This window comes from Plecotus auritus (assembly GCF_963455305.1).
Source record: "Plecotus auritus genome assembly, chromosome: 3".
Classification (NCBI taxonomy): Eukaryota; Metazoa; Chordata; class Mammalia; order Chiroptera; family Vespertilionidae; genus Plecotus; species Plecotus auritus.
In genome coordinates this window covers 63,528,859-63,553,177 of record NC_137772.1, presented here as the reverse complement: position 1 = coordinate 63,553,177, position 24,319 = coordinate 63,528,859, and the positions used below count along the sequence as shown (strand labels likewise).

Here is a 24,319-nt window from a genome sequence, read left to right as displayed (position 1 = left end):
ATACAGTGGGTTGGACATGGCAGTGGGCATTCAAATGAAAATGTAGGAGTGGTCAGTATATTTACTCAGAAATTGTGTCTGGGTACTACATTGGGGAGTCATCTGTGAAGCGGTAATAGACATCTGTAGGAAAATGAAGCCCAGCTCAGAGAAAGAGGGTGGAGAGAGAATTAGGTGGCTAAGGACTGCCTCCCCTCCTCCTCCCCTTTCCCTCCCCAGACCCTCCTCTTTTCCCCCCTCCTTCTTCCCCGCCCTCCCACCCCCCATTGTCCATGTAAGCATTCATCTATTTCTGACTGCTCTGTTCTATTCAGCCAGTACTGCTTACTGTCTTGATGAGCATAGCTTGGAACATTATCTTTTTTCCTTCTTTTAAAGTGAGATAAAAATTCTCTTTTTGTTGAAGTTCAAATTCTGTTTCCTCTAGTGCCCTCTGGAAATGTTAGGACTGATTCCCTCCCTTAGAAACTACTATGAAGCTTTGGAATAACTAGTAGTGGGAATGTCGCCCCTTCAAGGGAAACACCATGGGCTTGTCCTCTGGACCCAGCTGAGTGTTCAAATCAGTTTAGAGAATCCAACATCATTGTATGTCCTAGCTTTGGGGTCCTTAAATCGTAAATACCACTGTGTGGTTTCTACAACTCTAGCCACTGTTGGCCAGGACCAACCCCACTGTTTTGCTTTGTACATTCTCCTACAGCACAAGTAGGAGTTGTTGCTTGCTTTTCTCCCTTGTCATCTTTAAGTCTAAATTCTGCATCTTTTGTAAACAATTATTCAGACAAGAATACATGCAGCTCCCCACAGAACAGACTATTTTAGGCACATTGCTTCCAACAAAATGTATTTATCTCTCTGTTTTTCCACCAGCTCTGCAAACCCTACTCCCTAATAACACTAAAAACAAAGCTGTGGACTGCAGAACAACACCCGATTCAGCTTGGCACAATTTTATAACCAAAAGTTGCTTCTGCTTCTATCCATCAAGGTTGGGCAAATGACAGTATTTTAGGGCATGTGTGTCAGTAGGGATTTGATTCAATAAGTGAATAAATAAATGGATGGACAAGGGAATGAGTAACAAACATTTCTTGAGCTCCTGTGTGCCTAGCACTGTTCTAGGCATTGGGGATTCACTTTTGTGGTGGAAAGGACATTCTTACCATTCTTACGTATATATTCTGGTGTTTGATCTCTTTCTTGTATTCCAAGGAGAAATTTGGGGTTACATCATTTGAAAATTTATTTTTTATTGTTAGTGAATTGTTTTAGGGAATGACTTTAATAACTCACTAATTTCTGATACCATATATGAGGAGGTAAATATTATATTCAAAAAGTTGTCAGCCTTCAACTCTGGAGCATATCACCCCACAATGATAATCAAGTAATACATGGGAACATTATTTATGAGTTCGGAATGCCTCGTCATGTGTTAAGTTGATGTGACTGCTGACTGTTTTATTGGTACTTAACCAGAGAGGCTCTCTAGGGAGACTCATAAAACTGTTGCCTTTGATATCCATCTTAAAATTGTAGTGGGAATATTTAACTTGAGAAACATGCTTTTAGGGAATACTCCTTTATAAGTTGTAAAAATCAGAACATGAGAGCTGAAAGGTACTAAGAAGAATCTCATCCCATGTAGTCCTTTCACAAAAGCGGGTAAGTGTCCAGCGGAGGTCAGGTGGCTATTGCAAGGCCACCCACTGAGCCCGGTGTAGTTTTTTCCACTGTATCTCACTGCCAGCTCAACCAGAACAACAAAAGACTGAAATGAGGTTAATATTTCATTTTCCCAGATTTAACCTCATTTCTTTTTTTAAAAATATTTTCTTATTGATCTGAGAGAGGGAGAGAGAGATGGAAACAGCAATGATGAGAGAGAATCATTGATTGGCTGCCACCTGCTCCCTCTCCTCCTGCACATTCCACACTGGGGATCGAGCCCGAAAACTGGGAATAGGCCCTGACTGGGAATTGAACTGTGACCCCCTGGTTCATAGTTCGATGCTCAACCACTGAGCCACTCTGGCTTGGCTTAACCTCATTTCTTATTTCAGTAAGTGACATCTATAATATGGCTACTCTATCTACATTTAATTTATCACTCTATTTCAGATTTAGTAACTTGAATAAAATAAGGGCAAGACTTAAATTCAAAGGCAACTACCTGTGTTACTCAGACCAGAATATCTTCACATTATTTCACATTCCAGTATATAAAGAAGTTTACCAATGGTAATTTGTGCAGCCGGTGCACTTTTTCCTTTATCCATGACTTGTACTTGTTTTCAACAAGTTGGTCTGTGCTAATGTTTGCTAGGGGTGCCTTATAATTCTATTTATACACAACTATTTTTATGGAAGCAATTTTGGATTATAATTTTGTGTTTAGAATTTTCTAACAAGGTGGCCTTATATTCAAGGTCATTTAATCTCCCATCACATTCAGACAAATTAGTCCAATGTTACTTAATTCAGATTTTCTTTTTAACTGGGCCAAACAAATTAGAGATTAGGTAATTCCAAAATATGTCTAGGCTTGGTTTCTCACGAATTATGCTTCTTCAAAGACCTAAAACAGGGTTGCATGATATTATGAGGAAATTGTAAGATGGCTGCAACAAAATTAACATCTTGAAGAGCATTCCTTTAAAGCTGGCAGTGGTTGACTTTTCAGAAAACTTATAGAAGAAATCACTTTTGTGCTCTTGAAACATTTTGTTCTGTGGACTTCATGCATGTTTGTTTTTGTTAGGTGTTCTCTACGGGATCCCGTGGAGTGTTGGTGCTGGTGTAGTGTTAAGTAATGAACTCAGTGACCTTTCCCGTCCTTTAGATCTCTGGACCAAGACATCCTAAGGGTGCAGGGACAGCAAGTGGAGTGCCTTTGTGTGTGTTGCTCTCTTAATTATGCCCACGTACAATGAAGCACATTGAGGTTTTTTAGTCAACACTTGAAAATCATTGGCATTCGTTTCAGGCTTTTGCTTAACTTTGAGTTTCTTTGTGCTTTTTATTTTTTGTTTTAGATTCTGATTGGGTAAGGCTAGAGGAATTATGTTTCAGTTTAACTTCCTTTTTCAAAGAAGCAGTTCCACTAGTTGAAGCTGTAGTTTCCCTTAAGACGCCATTTTAACTTTGGTATATTTCAGTGACTCTCAGTCGGTAGCATACATCAGAATCATCTGGAAGGTGCACTGAGGTGATATTACTGGACCACTAACTCTGGAGTTGCTCATTCAGTAGGTATGGAGTAAAGCCTGAGAATTTTCATTCCTAACAACTTCTAAGGTACTGTGGGTGCTGCTGATCTGGGAACCATGGTCTGAGAACCTATATTCTAGTAGGAGATAAATCAGTGGGACCAACTCAAAAAGAAATTTATTATCCTAAGAATATTTTTACTTCCGCTTACATAGATATTCAACAAAATCTCCAGTTTATGAATAGTGTTTGAGAAAAGAAAATGAGATTAGCCCTCAAAGTTCCTTTGGAGGTGGTGAGACATCAGTAATGGACACATGTGGATGAGTAATGGTGCGGCTCCATATTTTGTTGAGTTATTGGGTCTCTAAAAGGGTGGTGTTTCAGCTACATGCTATTGTCCTGTGGGAATTTCCTGGAAATTGACATTTGAGAGTTAAATGTGTGACAGATTCTGGGCATTTTAGGTTCAAAGACTGGCACATTTGGCCCTGAAGTGAGAGTAAACAGGTCCTGTTGTGCTTGACTGAAGTCAGAATAGGATGGGATGCAGTGGGAAGTGGCTGAAAGATGGAATTGGGGGATAGAACTACAGTTAAGTTAAAGGTTAAAGCCTGAGAGCCCTGTAATGTAACGGCAACGAAAGGGAGTAAAAGACATGGTCAAAATGGCTCCTTAAAATGATTCTTCACGCTTGCTGGGTTAGATATTTAAAGAGAAGGGGCTGAAGATTAATCTGACATTCTTTCCAGTAGTATTTTAGTGCCTATGTTTTAAGTACTTAGCCAGAGATAAACGCATTCTATCTCTGAATTTGTGGAGTTCTCAGTCTAGGGGGAGAGGCTGGGAAGATAATCATGATGCACCATAATATAGTGGGATGCTTTAAAGCAGTCTGAGTTCCCCAGGGGCTCATATGGGAGAGGCCTCGAGGAGAGGAAGGCTTCAGAGACTGGTGAGCTTAAAATGAAAGGATGAAACAGTACAAAAGAGGGAGGGAACAGTTAAGAGCCTTCTGGGAAGAGAAAACCTCCTATGTCCCTTATATGGAGATGGGAGAGAACAGGGCTGTTGATAGAGTTTTAGGGAAAGAGTTTTGGGTTTATGCTGGGGCAGATCAAGAAATGAGGTAACTAAGAGTGGTCAGATCATGAATGTGAATGCCACACTGTGGACTTTACTCAAAAGGAAATAAGTGCCATAGAAGTCAGGATTTTAAGGGGGGAGATATGGAGAGGATTCCATTTTAGGAAGGTTCTTGAGGAATCTCTGTGGAGGGAGGCAGGAGGCTGAGGTGTGGGGAAAGACTGAAGAAAGGAAATGAATTACCTCTGAGAAAGAAGAGGTGAATTTAACAGATACGTAAGAGCTAAAATTGATAGGATTTGGTTGGTGGGCAAGTGAGAGTTTGAGGGAGCGGAAGTAGCTTTCTGGCCTTGAGACTTGAGGCCCTGCACCAGGGCAGAGCATATATATGGAAGGGTGAACAGGCTTGGAGATTAGATGATGCCTGCACTTAAGGACTTACCAAATTTTTAAATTTTCAACTGGGATATTTATAGTTGGAATGTAAAGGACCTACCTGAGAAAAGTTGTCTGGGAAGTATTAGTTGAGTTTGGTTTGGACTGAATATGATGAAGGGGGGAGAGAGGAAAAAAACTAATTAGATTCATTAATCTCAGAAGTTTCAAAAAGCTATTCATAAATGAAATTGGAAAATTGAAATTATGGCAATAAATGTAAGCGAGACTGAAGAATGTCCGGATTGAATGTGTATTGAATGCATATTAATTGAAAGGTGGGAATATCCTATATAATAAAAGGGTAATATGCAAATTGACCCTAATGGCTGAACGACCCGGAATGCTCGGTTGCTATGACTGCACTGACCACCAGGAGGCAGACGCTCAATGCAGGAGCTGCCCCCTGGTGATCAGTGCGCTCCCACAGGGGGAGCTCCACTCAGCCATAAGCTGGGCTGACAGCTGCGAGTTCAGCGGCCTTGGCGGGAACCTCTCCCACCTCCTCGGCAGCACTAAGGATGTCTGACTGCGGCTTAGGTCCGCTCCCTGCGGGCTCCCAGGCTGCCAGAAGAATGTCTAACTGCCAGCGTAGGCCTGATCCCCAGGGGAGCGGGCCTAATCCAGCAGGTGGATATCCCCTGAGGCAGTAGTTCTCAACCTTTCTAATGCCGCGACCCTTTAATACAGTTCCTCATGTTGTGGTGACCCCCAACCATAAATGAAAATAATTTTATGGTTGGGGGTCACCACAACATGAGGAACTGTATTAAAGGGTTGCGGCATTAGAAAGGTTGAGAACCACTGCGAGGGGTCCCGGACTGCGAAAGGGCACAGGCCGGGCTGAGGCCCCCTGCCCCCCCCCCCCCCCCCCCCCCCAGTGCATGAATTTTCTTGCACTGGGCCTCTAGTGTGTGTGTGAGTGTGTGTGTGTGTGTGTGTGTGTGTGTATAAATAATATATATTAATTTGAATTTGGAAGCCAATTATATTATTCCTTTGAAGCATGTGCATTTTTTCTCAAAGTTTTATACAAGGTGATTGGTGATATTTTTTATAACATTCGAAATTTCCAGTGTTATATGGAAGGCTAAGTAGGAAATGGTTAATCTATCAAAAGTAGTATATGTAAACGGAAAATTATATATAATGCATGGTGTTGACTTTCTAATGAAAGATAGGTAGCTTTATGCAAATTATAAGATTAGTCCTTATTTGTTTGTAATTTAATATTTTATCTTTCTTAAGTAATTAGCCAATTCCGCAGACTTCATTTATTTCTACTCATGAGATAGATTGGTTTTGGTTTTATTAATCTTGGGAGGTTTGAGAAATTATTCACATATTCATAAAAAAAGAAAAAGTTTTCACTATCTCATTCCTTTTTTAATGTCACCTGTACTGCTTACATATTTGTAATGCTGCTATGGGAAAGTTGCTATCTTTGTGGATTTTTAAAAACTTATTGAATTTATAAAAACTTGGATTTAAATAATTTCACATGAGAATTTAGTGACAAATTTCAGCTTTGCATTGAGTTAGCACAAATTATATTCAGGTTGCTGGCTCTGGATGAAGGTTAAAATGGAGAATAAGCAGAAGGTGTGCTCTTGTAGCCAAACATTCATCTTGCTGTGAATAAGCTTTCAAGTGACATAGATTTGGGTTTAAATTATAAGAAAGGTAACTTCTAGAAGATTGCTTCTTCTCATTAAGTTTTGGTGTCTCATTTGTAAAATGGGGACACCACTAAATATAGAGCTATGTTGGAGGTGAAGTTAAGCTTCATGTGAAATGTGTCATGCAATGCTGATATAGTGCTTCTATTAGTTCCTGTTGCCACTGTAACAAATTACCACAAGTTGTTGGTAGTGACTTAAAACAACACGAACTTATTGTCTTACAGTTCTGGAGGTCACATGTCTTAAATGAGTCTTAAGGGGCTAAATTCAAGGTGTCAGCAGAGCTGGTTCCTTCTTGAGGCTCCAGAGGGAGAATCAATTCGTTGCCTTTTCCCTTCTAGAGGCAGCTGGCATTCCTTGGCCCCTGGTTGCATCACTCGAATCTCTGCCTCTGTGGTCACATCACTTTGTGTAGAGTAGTTAAGTCTCCCTCTTCCTCTTCCTAATAAGGATGCTTGTAATTACATATAGAACCCACCTTGCTAATCTAGGTCATATCCTCATCATTAAGACCCTTAACTTAATCACATCTGCAAAGTTTCTTTTGCCACATAAGGTAACATTAGAAAATTCCAGGGATTAGGACATATGAACATTTTGGGGGTGGGGAATGCTCATTATTCAGCCTACCAGAACATTCAATAAATTATCAATATTGTGAGCAGGTATAAAAAATTAGAAATGGCATTGTTCTAAATTAAAAATCGATGGTAGTACAACATGAATTATCCATATAGCATATATTTTATATACAGATGTATTTTAAAGAATGTTCTTAACCATTCTGGAGTACATGAACATGGAACCTAAAATTATAAATTTTAGATAATGGCTTAGATAAGGTCTAATTGGAGGGGCATCTGAATTGGTCAGATTCTATAAGGGATATATTGCAGTACAGCTGTAATGGAAACAATGAAGCTCTGAGCATCATTTCTTAGCACCTGAAGTCTGAGAGACACGCGGGTTTGCATGCACCAAGGCAACGAGAATACTGAGCTCCTAGATATACTAAGTTGTAATTCATTCAGCATTTACTATATATTTACTGAATGTCAATTACAATTCAGGCACTGGGTGAGGTCTTGCCCTTGGACCTGATAATATGTTTTTCATTAACTTCTCAGGTGTGTAGTAATTGCTTGGCTGTTTGCTTTGCTCTCATGTATTTGATATCTTTTTCTAGATTATAGTCATTAAATGACCTTTTCAGCTAATGTTGGGTCTATGGGAACCTTGAGTATGCTTTATTTGATTAAGGGGAGTTAGTTAAATTCTTAGATCTCTAATACATGAGTCTCAACCATGGGCACCCCTTACCCTTACCCCGACCCGGGGGATATTTGCAATGTCTGGATATTCTGAGTATCATGACTCGCTCAGGTGGGGAGAGTGCTGCTGGTATCCAGTGGGAAAGGGCAGGAATGCTGCTTTCCATCCTGCAATGCACAGGATAATCCCCACAACAAAAAATTATAAGGTTCAAAATGACAGTATTGCCAAGATCAAGAAACCGTACTCTAAATTCATATTGCCCACGAACCTTCAGATTACATAATGTGAAAAACTTAGTTTGGTGTGCAATACTTTGACAATATGTACTATACACACACAGAGCACATTTTATATAAACTGCACCTGAGGAATTGGTGTCATGATAACTGACAATAATTTATATCATCTTATGCTTTACAGAGAACTTTCATGTGCAAGGAAATAAGTATTCATATGCTAGGCATTTCAAATCTATTTTAATATTCATAAGAATAGATAATAGTTTTTTTTTTAAGGTAAGAAAAATATGCCTTCAGGAAACTAACCCAAAGCTCTTCATATTTAATCTTGTTTGTGCTTAATTTATTATCTATTTGTTTATAGTTGAAGGGTACTATACAGAAACTGTACTCATAAAAGCTTAGCAGTGGTTACGTACAGGAATTCTATACTTTGTGGTTCTCTCACTATGGAAATTATTGTGATTGATTTCATACAATTTTCCATCTGGGGAATCCCATAATGGGTTATATGTGCAAGATAGTGGGACACATATCTAAAATTTGCCAGAAAGGGTGGTAATGGGGAGCTTGTGTGCTATTGTCTTTTGGAGACAAATTTAAGCAGAAATTATTGTTGCCTTAGACAGGTTTTGAGCCAACACTTTGAAAGAATATTCAGGGCTTATTTCAGGATATTACAGAGACAACTATTTTTCAGGATTAAGAAGTAAATTATTTTAAAAATACATTAACGCTGAAAGCGTGACTGCACTAATACTAAATCCAGGTCTTAGTCTATAGGGCTTAGTCTATGGAAAGTCTGAATCACATAAAGTCTTAATAGTTTCGTGACCTTGGGAAAGTTTCTTAAGCTTTAGAGTTCCAGTTTCCTAATCTGTAAAGCATTAGATCATTGTGTGGATTGAAGAGCTAATGTTGAATAGTCAATATAATGATTACTATAAAGTGCTTAATAAAGGCAATTATTCTTTCTTTTTTTTCCTTTTTTTTTAACCCTCACCTGAGGATATGTCTCCATTGATTTTAGAGAGAGAGAGGGAGAGGGAGCGGAAGGGAGGGAGAAGGAGGGAGGGAGAGAGAGAGAGAGAGAGAGAGAGAGAGAGAGAGAGAAGAGAAGAGAAGAGAGAACATCGATGTGAGAGAGACATATTGATTAGTTACCTCCTGCACATGCCCTTGACTAGTATGAGGGAATAGGAATCCTAAATTATTCTATACATTCATACATTCAGACAACAACAGTTAACAAGTTGATTGCAATAAAGGATTGTAAAACTGGAGTTAAAAGTGGAATGTAAGGGGGATGGGTAGAGATGACCTGGGGGTTCACTTGTTCTGGGAGTTGATTGACTTTCTACTGAAGAAGCCTTTTCAGTAGTTCTGTTACAGAGAATCGGAATAATCAAGGAATAATCAAACAATGCTCAGAGAGTTTGGAGTCACACTTTATTCACCGGTGGGCTTAGAGAAAATGAATTCAAATTCTAAGCAAGGCTACAAGCAGAACTTCCCTTTTTATTAAAGAGCCAGCCCTATGTGCGCTTAGTGGTTATCTCGCTGCTGGCCTTGAAAACAACACAGTTCTATCCAATTAAAAAATGCACCTGGCATGGCATTGAGAGCATGGGCATATCTAGTCTCTGGCCTACAAGGTCAGACAGCTAAGTTTATCTTCCTCATTATTCAAGCAGGCTAAAGCAGGCTAGAAAGCAAAGTTATTTTTTTAGAATAAGAGGCCGTCTAAAAACACAGCAGAGAATTCCAAACAGTAGTTTTACAAAATAGGGGTTAGCCTTCTCAGTTCAACATTTCCCCATACCACTTCAGAAAGATGAAGCCTGGCCCACGCCGGTTTGGCTCAGTGGATAGAGCAGTGGCTCGTGGACTGAAGGGTCCCGGGTTAGATTCTGGTCAAGGGCACGTACCTTGGTTACAGGATCCCCAGCTCTGGTCTTGGTGTGTGCAAGAGGCAACCAATCGATGTGTCTCTTACATCAATGTTTTTCTGTTTCCCTCTCCCTTCTACTCTCTCTGGAAATCAATGGAGAAATATCCTCAGGTGAGGAATAACAACAACAAAAAAAAGCCCGTAGTTTACATTATTTTTTCCAAAGCTCTTTTGAGGCATACCAGGTATGATTGTCCACAATTTTAAAAATGTGTATTTGTTAACCGTGACTGATAGATTTTTTTTTTTGCCCCAAGACGGGAAATATTCCTACTTAAATAAACAGAAAATTTATATTGGTAAAAAAAGAAAGAAAGAAAGTACCTCACCTGGCATGTCATTGTTGTTCCAAAATCATGATGTTAAGGACTACAGATTTATTACTTATAGTGAAATTTCATCCTGCCTTTACTGAGCATGGGCTCAGAAGTTCAGGAGGAGACATGAGCTTTCTAGTGCAGTGTTCTCCTAAATTGTATCTTTAGGAACATCAGGGGTTCGACAAGATTTTTGTTGATGTTAATATATTATTTTTCCTCCTTCAAGGAGACGTAATTAGTAATTGTGTATATGTGTAAGATATTATAAGGGCTAAGAAAATAATCCAGTGGTCATTCCTCAGCCCTCGAAACCTTTTTATTTATTTTTTATTGATTTCAGAGAGAGGAAGGGATAGGGGGAGAGAGATTGAAACATCAGTGATGAGAGAGAATCATTGATTGGCTGCCTCCTGCATGCTCCCTACTGGGGATCGAGCCTGCAACTCAAGCATGTGCCCTCGACCAGAATTGAACCCGGGACCCTTCATTCCTCTGGCCGACGCTCTATCCATTGAGCCAAACCGGCTAGAGCCCTGGCAGCCTCTTTGACCCTTGCTTCCTCCATCTTTCTTTCCTTCCCTCCAGCACCACTCTTATCACACTGGAGGTTCCTCTCTGCTTTGCCAGCTTTCCTCTACTTCTTAACCCCTTTGTGTTGGGCTCAATCCGTAGACCTCTTCTCTGTCTACACGTCTTTGTTGGGTGATCTCATTTTAGCTTTAGGACTTACCTTTCATCTGCATGCTGACAAGTCTCTACTCAGCAATTTTCAACTGGTGTGCTGTAAACATTTTTAAAACATGCAGTGAGGACCTGACTATTTAGTCACAGGCTCTGACCTCTCTCCCCTTAGATTTTCAAATAAGAAAATGACAACAGCCAACACAACAATAGCCTTCTGGTGTGAGTGAACCAAAATTATACCTTTTTTTTTTTTTTTGGTCAGATTGGCAAAAAATATATTTTTGGTGCGCTGCAGAATTTTAGTAATTAGTTTATGTGTGCCATGAGATGGAAAAGGTTGAAAATCACTGCCGTAGCTTATATCTCCACCTAGATCTCTAGCTTGAACATCTTACTTTGTATGTCTAATGATCAGTTACTTCACCTTCTCACTTTGTCTGTTAAGTGTCTCAAACTTAAAATGTCTGAAACCCAAACCCACTATTTCCAGTGCTGCTGTTCCCTAGCATTGTTACCTAGAGAAGGAAAATTATGGGTAAGTCTATAATTGACATCTCCTGTAGCCTCTCCCAACACATCTGATCGAAGTGAATGTCATCACTCCGTTTAGTACACAGAGCATATAACGGATGCTAAATTCCATATTCAGTGACTGTTTCTGGGTTGCAATCTCACAGGGGACGAACAGGTGTGAGTCTCAATTGTGAAATAAGCTTTATGTAATAGCAAACATTTTGCACAAAGTAGAAAAGAGCCTGGTTGAGAGTTAGAAATAAAACCCACCCTTCAGCTCCCACAACAGCACTCTTCTTCATTATTTAAGTGGGACTGTGTGCCACTGCCATCGAATGCCTGCGCTTATTTCCTTTCTCTTTAAGTGAAACAGCTATTTTTAGTAGTGTGTGGGAGGGGTGTGAAATTTAATGACAGATTATTTTTAACATGAGGGTACTTACTCATTTGTCATGTTTGGAATAAGCATTGTGTGCCTTGGGAGGCAAAAAGCTGTTGAATTTCCAATAGTTTTTTTCTCACATAATTAAGCACAGGAATCATCACGTTTATCTACTTGAGGTCACTGATTACCTCCAGATGTGGTGTTATTTTCTCAAGTGTCATTTTTATTTTTATTTTTTTTACAGTTTCCATAATCAGGTAACAAAAGCAGATCCAAATCCATGAGTCACATATGTCTAACATGACTGGAAGATTGTCAATTAGAATAGAGTTTCATTTTTAGGGATGGAGGTTGGAGGAAAGGAAGAATTTCCTTTTTATTTAAATGTATTTTGCTTTTTGAGAGAAGGAAGGAATAACTTCAGTTTTCTAATAATTCCTCTTTAGCTTTTTATTCACAGATCTCGTCTTTTATTTGATAGTCATTAGAAAAAAGTGATAGTATTTGCTCTATTTTAAATAATGCAATAGATGAGCTTCATTATTAGAAAAATAGAACTTATGTTAATAGAAAAAGGAGGCATTACCTAATATATTCCTAATATCCTTCTTTGATTTTTGCATTTGGAATAAAAACAGGCCTTTTTCTCAGAGACAGTAAGTAGTGTTAGAAATTTTCACACAGTCTTTTTTAAAAATTCACTTAGTATCTTCCAGTTGCTTAGAATTCCTCCTTTCTGCCCATTTGGAGGCAGCCTGTCTTGTTTCATATGTACAAATGATGCCACTGCTGTCATGAGGAGGACATTGGCTTTGAATGGTCTCCCTCTGCCACATATAGAATTCCATCCTTACCCCATACACATCTGACAGATTATGAAATCATGATTTAGGACCCCATTTCTTCAAAAAATTTTTTAAAGCTGTGAACAGGTGGCCAGACTTCATAAGCAACAACTGGAGGGTAGAGGTTACTTAGTGGCTTGGAGAAGGACCAAGTAACTTGTGAGCCCAACTTCTCTAATATCAACCTCATTTCCCAAGAGGCAACATTCAGTTCAGCTAGTTGCTACCCAGGGCAGGGCAGGGCAGGGCAGGGCAGGGCTAGAACTAACTATAGAAGGGGTGGGTCCCTAGGAAGAATCCACACTTTGCTCTGGGATGTAGTCTCTGGAAGTGAATGCCTGGGAACATAATCACCCAGTGAATTGCATGTATTTTTTCTGAGGAATAAAGATAGAGGCTTATTCTGGGTCAAGAAATAGGGACTATAGGGACTGTAGGAGTAGGGGTAGAAAGAAGGATGACTTTGTGTGTCAGGGAGGAGACTGGGTGGAATAGGAAGCTATACTGGTATCCCTTATAGCATTCCAGATTCCTTGTTAGCCAGAGAGGCTTGGGGTGGTGGCAGGTGGAGCCAAACTTCTCATGGTACCCAGGGCAAAAATACTTCTCCTCTATCAGAAATTCCAGCATGAGTTTTTAATCATATGTTTCCTCAGATGGTGATTTGATAAGATAATTTTGTTTGACCTCTACAGAAGTTGGATTAAACAAGTTGGGAGTTGGGATTTGAGAAGGAAAGAGGCTCTTTTATTATGGTATTGAGGCAGAACATGAGGAGACTGGACCCTGCAGAGTTGCAAATGAGGAGGTTGGTACTTTGAGGAAAAAAAGGTATGTCAAGTATGGGAGAGGAACATAAAAAGAGAAATAGGATTGTGTTTCAAACTCCATGAAGCTTTATCTTATTTTTGGGGAAATACCCTCCATCTTTCTCTGCCCTTGCTGTGCCGGACTAGCTCTATGAGTGGCTGTAGGCAACTTGTACATGAACATCTGAATGTTTTGCTGCCTTAGCCAGACCTGTGGTTGAATTCTGGGATGTAACCATGAGTCAGGTATGGTTCCAGCTCTTTGCAGTCTCCCGGAGGAGACTCTAGGAACGTCTGTTGTGGGTGCATGCATGTGGGCCCTGGGTTAGCTCTTCGATAAACAGAAGGTATTTGGAAATATTTTGATGAGGCTCTAGAACACACTGGCTGTCCCAAACTATAATGAAACTATAATCCCATCCTTTAATACTTTATTCGCAAACTATGCTCTCAGATATGAGGGAGATAGATTTTGGCAATGTACTAGTATGCATATTATTCTCCCTCAGATTTTGAGCTTTTGGAAAATGTAGGGTGTTGGCCAAGGAGCAGTCCCTGGTAGACAAAGGGTTGGTGAGGAGGGTTGGGTTGGTATTAACATGGATGTTTGGTCAATGACAGAAATATCACCCCAGTTTGCCTTGCCTTTTGTTTGCCCTTATTCTAGAAATAATTTCTTGTTCATAGTCTTGCATAGCAAGAGGGCAAGGAAAGCATGATATGAATTATGAATTGCACTTCACAGAAATGTCTTTCCTGGGGGGAATTCTTTGTGCTGGGAAACTTGGCTGTCTTCTGGCTACTTGCCTTCCTGTTGGTTGAGATGGGGAATTGGAGGATAGTCTTGAAACATCTCCTTTACTTGATCTGCCTGGGTTAAGCACGTTTTAAACTTCTCATGTAAGCCTAGTGAGATCGGTATGTTGTTTCCAGGTAATACTATGGAGACACAGAGTTAAAAAAACATGAGCAAGTTCTCACAGCTAATCAGAGTGGATCCAGAATTCACACCCAGGAAGACTGACCCCAGAGTCTGCCCTCTTAGCCAAGCTGTCATCTCAGGGAAGGGTCTGGCATGGGATCTCCTGCAGGGAGCCAGAGCACCTACATGGATTGTTTCCCTGGACTTTTGGTTAGCCGTGGTACTTCTTCATTAATAGTGTGTACGAGTATTCTGAAATAGGTTTGAATTCAGATGGGATCAGACTCAGAGCTTTGTGGCTGTAAGTATACCTGACAGCTGTTAGGATAAGATGGTGACAGATGGATGTGCTTACTGATGGGCCCACTTGAGAGTTAGTGGCTATTCCTAACCTCTGACAGAGATCTGAGGTCTATAATGGGCATATATATCTTCTAGGCTTTGTCAGGTAGTGAAGAAATTACCAGAGCTATTCCATTAACAGAGTGGAAGATTATATTTATGTTATACCTGCTATTTCTTGAATATCAAATATAATATTTAAAAATTAGTGTATGTAAAGTACAGCATAGGGAATATAGTCAGTAATATTGTAATAATTATGTATGGTGCTAGGTCGGTACTTGAAATATTGGGAGATTGCTTTGTAAATTATATGGTTGTCTAACCATTTTTCTGTATACCTAAAACTAATATAAAATAATATTGAATGTCAACTGTAATTGAAAAAAAATTACTGTGTGATATGCAGGGAATACTAGCAACATACTCATCATAGTCATTTTTTCAAACTATTAATGTTTTATCTCTGCACCTTTTTATGTTAGATTCGGGTTTCAAGGTAGGCTTGGATTCTTTGGCCTCTGTTTTTCAGAACTCTGCTGGGAAGTGTTTCTTTCTTTCTTTTTTTTTTTTTTTTAAAATTGATTTCAGTGAGGAAGGAAGAGGGAGAGGGCTAGGAACATCAATGATGACAGAGAATCATTGATTGGCTGCCTCCTGCATGCCCTCTACTAGGGATCAAGCCCACAACCTGTCACGTACCCTGATTGGGAATTGAACCGTGACCTCCTGGTTCCTGGGTACACGCTCAACCACTGAGCCACACCTGCCAGGATGCTGGAAGTGTTTTTATTGTAGAGACTAGCAGTTAATCTTTGTACTCAGTGCTTTGAAGTTGGTCTTTGTTTTTGAATCTGTGCCCTTTTCTGGGTTACTGATGTATGATGATAAAGAATTCATTTTATTGTGATTTTCAAGATAGTAGCTTAAAAAGAAACCCAATTGTGAATCTCTATATAATTTGAATATAAATTGGATATATTTTATTTTTATTTTTTGGGTATATTTTAATAAGCTAATCCAATTTAACTGTTCTTTGACATCATATGAATATTTATTAGGAATCTCCCTGGCTTTTATCTGGCTTTTATTATTTCAGGCTATCTTCTGCTAAATTTCATTTCTGTAAGTGAAATAAATGTGTTCAGTCAGTGTTTGAGAGCCTCTGTGTGCCATGCACTGTGCTTGACATTTGTTTATTTATTTTTTAAAAAATATAAGTTTATTGGTTTCAGAGAGGAAGAGGGAGAGAGAGAGAGAGAGAGAGAGAGAGAGAGAGAGAGAGAGAGAGAGAGAGATCAAAGATGAGAGAGAATCATTGATTAGCTGCCTCCTGCACATCCCACACTGGGGACCGAGCCTGCAACCTGGACATGTACCCTGATTGGGAATTGAACTGTCACCTCCTGGTCATGCTCAGCCACTGAGCCACACTGGCTGGGCTGTACTAGATATTTTTAATAAAATATTTTTATGTGCTTGCCAGGTGGTAGAATCTGTCTTAAAGACACTTGGGGTATGCTAGTAAACAAAACCACAAAAATTCTTTTGGATTTTGGTGGAGGAAAGAGAGATAATAAATGAATGCCTGCAGGAGATGTTTATAAATACAAAAATAAAGCAGCGATGAGAGATGGGTGTGTCAGGCAGACTGGCTGCAGTTTTAAGTACTGGGGTCCCACATGGCTTGGCTGGGAAGCCTTTGTGGGTAGCTTGGTGAATAAGATGGACTCTGTCCTCACATAGCTTAGTGATAGTAACTGTTTCCTGATGAGCACCTGCCACGAGGGTAGGGGCTCTGCTAAGTACCTGTGTGCATTTCCTGCTAATCTGTTAACTAGAGGACCTTATCACCAGTTTCTCCAGAATGAAACTGAAGGTTTAAGAATCAAGTAAATTGCCAAGACAAACATGGCTAATGGGACTCAGATCAGACCCAAGGCCTGCTCTTAAACATAGTGTTTTTGCTAAGTCAACTCTTGAAATATTTGTTATGGGGGCGTTAGCCAACTTTGGAGATAAGGCTACCTTAATTTTGGTTCTGACTGGTTGGGCAGTGACTTGGTTGGCTCAAGGAGAGTATTGTGTTATGAGCCTCCTCCCTTGTGCTTTTTCTATTTAAAAGGCCTTGAGCTCGTGCCCTGGCCGCAGCAGGCAGAGGAGCTGCATGCATGGTTACTGACTTCCATACAGCGGGATGAGTTTGTCATGTGTCAGAAAGGGGCGTCTCATGACTCCAGCAAATCATTGACTACTTGAATTCCTGGCGCTGCAGTTCAGTGATAGGACACTAAGTTGGCTGGCCTATGTATCATTATGTTCAAGAGCACTTTATAAATGCCCATATTTAGAAGGGAACATAGAGTGAAAGGTTGTAGTGCCAAGTTCACTGATTATTGTGCCTGTTTATGACAGAAGAGGCCATACCTTGTATTTACAGCGATTGCTTTATCGTAATAAAAAGTGAATAGTAAATGAGTGTTTTGAACTAGAACCTTTATAGAGGGCTGTGTAAAGTCTGGGGTTCAAGAGAGCTCTGTTGTTCTTCTGCCCTCAGTGTGCTTATGATAATGTTCAACACAAAGCATCCCACTTTTAATAAGGTAGTGATTTTTCAGCCTATTATATCCTTTGCATTGAGTATTGCTTATTCTTTTGTGCTTTGGCTAATTCAATATCTGAGGAGTGTATGTTGGTCATTAATCTAAAAAAGAAGCTATATATCTCACAACTCTATGTACTATCTTTTATTATTAGTTTCTAGTGATTTTTGCCTCTATTACTTCCAAAATTAAATGTTGTTAATTTTTACAAGGTGATTTTCTTTTTTTATTCAAGAAGTAAACTATGATTTGAGTACTTGGGCTGTGAAATTCTATTTGTTGACTTTATTGAGTTACTAGAGGCCCAATGCACAAAATTTGTGCAAGGGGCTTGGCCCTCATAGCCCTGGCTTCATCCAGAAAGTCATCCGGAAGGATGCCTGGAAGGTCGTTCTGCTGTCTGGCCTAATTAGCATATTATGCTTTTATTATCCTAATATATAAAAAGCCAGGGGCCGTCACAACCGAAACAACCGGATGGATGACCAAACAGCAGGCTGTGTGGGGTGACCAGGCCGGCAGGGGGGTTAGTGAGGGACGACCAAATGACCAAACAGCAGGCTGCATGGGGCGATCAGGCCGGCAGGGGGGTTAGTGAGGGATGACCAAATGACTGAACAGCAGGCTGCATGGGGTGACCAGGCCTGCAAGGGGAGCAGTAAGAGGCAACCAGTCTGGTGGAGGGGGGAGGGCAGTAAGGAGTGACCAGGCCAGCAGAGGGGGGCAGTTGGGGGCGACCAGGCTGGCAGGGGGGCCAGTTAGGGGTGATCAGGCAGGCAGGCAGATGAGCAGTTAGGAGCCAGCAGTCCCAGATTGTGAGTTGGACATCCCCTGAGGGGTCCTGGATTGGAGAGGGGTGCAGGCTGGGCTGAGGGGACCCTCCCTTCCCATGTATGAATTTTGTGCACCGGGCCTCTAGTTATAGATAATATACCTACAGAAAGGATGTGTAAATGTACAATTCAAAGACTGTAGAGATGGAACACACTTAGGTAGTCAGCTTCAAGATCAAACTACAAGAAATTATCAATGTCCTAGAAACCCCCACATTTTCAATCACTTGCACCATCTTCTCCCACCAGGGTAACCACTATCGTGACTTCTAACATCATGTCTTTGTTTTGCCTATTCTTGTACTTGGCATGAATGATTGGTAACAATCTATATACTCTCTGTGTCTGGATTCTTTTGTTTCCCACTTGTGAGGTTGAACCATATGGTTGAATGCAATTGTGGGTTATTTGTTCTAATTGCTGTATAATATTTCATTGTGTGGATATTCCATAATTTATTCATTGTACTGTTAAAGAATTATGTGTAGCTTCCAGCTTATTATAAGTGGTGCTTCTACAAACATTGTCATATATGACTTAAGGTGAATATATGTAAGCATTTCTGTTGGGTATATGCCTAGGAGTGGAATTATTAGGTCATAGAATATGAATATATACAGCTTGAAGAGATACTTCTGAGTGGGCCAAAAGTTAAAGTAGTTGTACCAATTTCTATTTTCACAGTGGTGTGAAAGCTTGTAAATGTTATTTTTAATATGATGTTTTAGGGGTAGATGAGAGGTGTAATGTTTTCCTTAGGTTCATTTCATTTCAAGATTGTTTTATGGAAAGGAATGGTCTTAGCTGTCTCATTGAGTCTTTGAAAGCTAAATTAAATATGTGTGTGCTCATTTTTTCCCTCTTTTCTTTCTGTCTTCCTATGTCTTACCAGGTATATGTGTTTTATGTATGTCTTAAATATAGCATGTGTGTGTATATATTTTATCTTAGAAATGTACTCCTTATAGACCCTTAGACTGAAAAGCTACCCTAGAAGTCATCCAGCTCAGGCTTCTAAAGTCTCTTTGAATTCACATTGATCCTGCTGAAGTGTCTCTAACAACTGAAAGCACATTATTTTAGGGCAACCTAAGTTCCTTTTATTAATTAACTCATATTGTTGCTTCTTCAACATTGTGGTGACATCAGCCTATTTTTAACTTCACCCATAAATGTCATGTCCTGTTATAGGTAAAGGAAAAAAAAAAACCCATGATTTTTGTAATAGAGCAAAATCTCTTCAGGGGGAGATTCATGGCTATTTTTAAAAAATATGTATATTTTTACTGATTTCAGAGAGGAAGGGAGAGGGAGAGAGAGATATAGAAACATCAGTGATTGGAGAGAATCGACTGGCTGCCTCCTGAATGCTCCCCACTGGGGACCGAGCCTGAAACCTGGGGCATGTGCCCTGACCAGAAATCTAACCATGACCTCTTGGTTTATAGGTCGATGCTCAATCACTGAGCCATGCTGGCTAGGCTCACAGTTATTTTTTAAATGTTACTTCCAACATCTGCAGGGTTTTGGTCTCAGCAGTTTGCTCTGGGAAACTTGGGTGAGAAAACTCATGTGGACGATGGAGATGAGAACTCAGTGCAAAATAGTTTTTCTTTCTCCTCTTTCCTGATCCCCCTGCCATGAGCACATTTCCCCCTTTTGATAGGGTTTAAGCATTGTTTAAAATAAATACAAAAAATGCAAATACTGCATTTTAGAAATCAGATTGTAATGAATAAAATTAGAAAAATTCAACCTTTTTAATAGAAATTGGTGCTTGTTTCATGAAGTCAATGAATGCAGGAAATTTTTTCTGAAGTTTTTGAGCTTCCAGGTGGTATTAATATTCATAGAAATGAGCTTCAGTTAATAATTAATATTTTAAAGTTCTTAGATATTAATAGATATTTTCTCTTTTTTCTTTACAGGCAAGAAGAGACCGATAGGAGAGTGAAAAATGTAAGATATGTTTAATAAAATATTATAGATGGTTTTTTACTTGTTCTGTAATAAGGCAGTGGGATCTAAAAATATATGATATTCTCTGTTATCTTTTTTTCAATGAAATTTTTGCTAGAAACCAACCAGTCACAAACTCTAAATATGTTAAAATATGGTTAAAACATATTGTCTGTCTTCATGGTAATAAGAGGATAGTTTAAACTTAGAAAGTGGTTTCTCATATGTTAGTAATGTGGTCAAGGCCAATGAACACACGTTAGGATTTTTAGGGTAGTAAGTCAGAAACCATCAAATCAGACTTTAAGGAATACCTCTGAATGTTTAGGAACTCTAGATGATTATTCAATGTGGACTTATATAATATCTATAATATTCTACATGTATTAGAAGAATTTCTGGTGTGACAGCTTATTAAAAACATAAGAGCTTAGTACCTTTAGGAAAGCTGAGAATTATTGATTTTAAGTGTCCATTTCCTCCTAAGTTTGTTGTTAGAAAAATATTTATTGCTTTAAAAGTTTAATTTTCCCCCTGTTCATATGTACTAGTAGAATTCATGAATGAATACCTGTTGGGATCTGGGCTTTTGGTCTGAGAATGTGCTCAGAGAATGCCTGAATGCCCCACTATGGCGACTGAGCCTGCAACTTGGGCATTTACCCTGACCAGGAATCTAACTGTGAAATCCAGGAAGAGTGAATAACATTTTTAATGACTCTTTTCCTTATAATTTAAAAGAAAAATCTACTTTCAGCCATAGATAGATATGCTCTTTTATCTGGAGTGCTCACCTGCATTTGAGATTGCAGTTAGTTGCTATAAGTAGACTGATCTTTTTGTTTTATGGAATTTTTTTTGAAAGGTTTTGATAACATTGTACTGGCTGGGAAGAAAAGCACAGAGTAACCCCTACTATAATGGTCCATATCTTAATTTGAAAGCATTTGAGAATCTTTTGGGACAAGCTCTGACCAAGGTAAGGAAACGATATCTGTATGAGAGGATCACTATAACTAATACTATTTTCTCCTCTTCCCTCCCTTCCCCTTTCTGTTTCCTTCCATTTCATTCTTCTCCTTCTCTATAGCAAATGTGGAAGGTCTGACCATCTTTGCTCTGGTCTAGATTGGGAAGGGTAGAGAGGATTGTTACTCATTGGCTGCCTTTGTATGCCACCACCAGGGAGTGAGTGAGTCTATTTCAGAACAGTGTCCAGGGTATAGGCATTTATCTCTTAATTCTAGCTAACTCGACAATAGGCATTTGTTTCCTTTCTTAGATACTTCATATATGTAAATCTTCCTGTGTTCATTATGAATTCAACCTGTAGTCGTAGGGTTCTTCAGGGTTATTAAAATGTATGGAAGCTACTCACTTTTTTAAAAATCGTAGTATCTTTTAGTCATGGAGGATTACCTCTAATGCCTATACTTCTATATCTCCACAATTCTACAGACTGCTTCTGTTTCCTAAGGAGTAGTGAATGCTGTTACATGAAACATGATATGTAGTTGCTCCATAGGTTTTATGATGATGAAGTGATACTCTACCAAGAAGGCATTTAGTATTAGTTTCTAGCACATTACAAGGATGTAATAAATGTTAGTTGTCATGAATGGAAGATAGAAATTGTAGACCAGGATGAAAATGATTACCAGGCCTTATATCTACCCTAATCTTTAGTTTTGCCCGAGTTCAGCCATCTACATTATAGAAAGACTAGAGGTCCAGTGCATGAATTCGGGTGGGGTCCCTCAGGCTGGCCAGTGATCTGGACTAATTGGGGCTGTCTCCCGCTCTGATTGGGGTCCGGGGCTGATTGGGGCAGGCCGGCTGGGGGGTAGGGACCGTGGAAGGTTGGCTGGCTGGCCTGCCCTTATTGGCCTTGATCGGGGTGGCCGGCCAGGGGGAGAGGCTGCCCCATCAGGGCCGATTTGGGCAGGAGGCCCGGGGAAGGAGCTGCGGGAGGTTGGCCAGCCAGCCCACCCCAGTCGGGGCCAGTTGTCCAGTTATAACGGTCACTTAGGCTTTTATATATATAGATGGGATTATATAGCTTAGAAGGTTTCGGTCTTCCTTTTTGATGATGATAACGATGATGATTTTTATCCTCATCCAAGGATATATATGTTTTTCACTGATTTTTAGAGAGAGTGGAAGGAAGCGGAGTGAAGAGAGGGAGGGGGTGGAGAGAGAGAGAGAGCGAGAGCGAGAGCGAGAGCGAGAGCGAGAGAGAGAGAGAGAGAGAGAGAGAGAGAGAGAGAAGCATCAACGTGAGAGTGGTACATTGTTGCCTCCTGCATGAGCCGACCAGGGCTGGGGATTGAACCTGCAACCCAGGTACATCTCCTTGACCGGGAATTTAATCCGAGACCCTTTGGTGCATGGGCCAATGCTCTAACCATTGAGCACCCCTGCCAGGGCTTATTTTTATTATTTTGAATTGTAAGGAGTTTTAGCACTCCATTCAAATTCCTTGAAACAGTTAATTCAAGTAATATTTGAGATATTATCATGTGCAAGCCTTGTAGCAGGTGTTGGGAAAACGTACAAGACAAAGGATCCATCCTCGTGCAGCACAATTGCCTGTTGGAGACAGATGAGCAGATAAGTCACTGCAGTGGAGGAGGGTAGAGGAGGGTAAGACTGATGGAGGAACATGCAGGGGGCTTTGGGCACGAGCATAGCTTTGCCCGAGTTATTTCAGCTAAGAAAACATCCAGTTAAAAACAATATTGGACTTTGGCACCTGAATTAGTGTTCTCTTAACAGCCCTTGGTCCTTTTTATGGCAGTCTGACTCAGGCTGAATAAGGCTGGTGCAGTGTATGTGCTGGGAATGCTCTGTTAAGGGCTGTTTCCTGTCACCAGTGGGAAATCGGAGTAGATAAACATTTTTTGTTAGTTAAAAAAATTTTTTTTCAATACTTAAAAAGCTATAATTGTGTTCTTATTCCATTATTATGGAGTGGGAATAGCCATAAGAGGTGTGTGGATCTGTAATCTGTTTGGCATCTCTTTTGTTAAAAATCAAAACCATTGTGTTCATCAAACTTTCCAACTTAAGTAGATAATGCTTAATGGCCAATCCAAGGTATCAGTTAAAAAAACACTTGGGATAAGCTGTTGCACCTGAGTTACCCTATAAGTTGAAGGTGACTCCGGTGACTTGTCAGAGTGAAGTCCTACATAACCAGGCACCAGGGTCAGACTCAGGTTCTTTTATAACTGTGGTGGCCTGTTATAAATAACTGTAACATTTATGAGGTCAAAAGTCATCTTGCTGTGTAGTGAGGACCCTATGGCTACACCAGTGTGTCTAAGAAGCCTGATGGATCAAAAGATTTACTTAAGCCCTACCTGGTTTGGCTCAGTGGATAGAGCGTTGGCCTGCGGATGGAAGGGTCCCAGGTTTGATTCCGGTTGGGCACATGCCTGGGTTGCAGGCTCAATCCCCAGTGTAGGGTGTGCAGGAGGAAACTGATCAACGATTCTCTTTCATCATTGATGTTTTTATCTCTTTCTCCCTCTCCCTTCCTCTCTGAAATCCATTAAGAAAAAGAATTACTTAAAACTTTTAATCTTTTTATATTATGAGACGTATCTAGGTGATACCAGCATTAGGCCTAGCTTCCCCATCTGCTTGGAAATAGGGTACAAGGTAGGTGCTTACATTTTCATGACAGGATGTTAATTCTAACATGTTTGTCTGGCATCCAAAGCATGTGAAAATCTTACATAGTTCTACTAGACTTTATTGGTTCTTCAAACACTTGTCCAAAAACTCAACTACAGATTGACAAATCCAGCCTTAGCCAAAAGTATGCCTGAAGGAGCTACTGATTATTCATTGTAAACGTTCTTTTATCGACTTTTTCATATGTTGAGAATGTTTTTAATATGTTCATAATTAGAGTACAACAAATATATATCATCTGATTCAATTATTAAACATTTCCCGTATAGACTTGATCTATTTATGTATCTGTTCATCCACCTGTGTTTTATTTACTTAATCATTTTAAAGTAAATTGCAGAGATCTCACCCCTAAATACTTAGAATGCTTGTCTTAAGAATAAGAGTTTTTATTTTTGGTATATGGAAATTCTTCCATATAGCCACAATATCTATTATACTTAAGAAAATTCATAAATAGGCCCCATTATCTAAAACCATCTCTGTTTTAGTGAAGTCACCTGAAGCTAACATTCCCGACTTTT

General features: G+C 39.7%; 1 protein-coding gene across 12 annotated transcripts in view; it reads left to right on the top strand.

Annotated features, from left to right (window-relative positions):
- Nucleotides 1-24,319, top strand: part of LMO7 (LIM domain 7) — a gene marked incomplete at its 5' end in the record, with an annotated part of 97,682 nt that overhangs the window by 14,895 nt on the left and 58,468 nt on the right. For 10 of the 12 annotated variants that reach the window (XM_080662022.1, XM_080662016.1, XM_080662019.1 and 7 more), the window contains 2 exons: nucleotides 20,066-20,096; nucleotides 20,962-21,075. Coding sequence is in view for 2 of the 12 variants with exons in the window: in XM_080662014.1 (XP_080518140.1) it covers nucleotides 20,066-20,096; nucleotides 20,962-21,075 (145 nt within the window). Of the gene's footprint in view, nucleotides 1-14,492; nucleotides 14,661-20,065; nucleotides 20,097-20,961; nucleotides 21,076-24,319 lie in introns of those variants that run through there. The other 2 variants (XM_080662024.1, XM_080662025.1) reach the window with 2 other exon arrangements.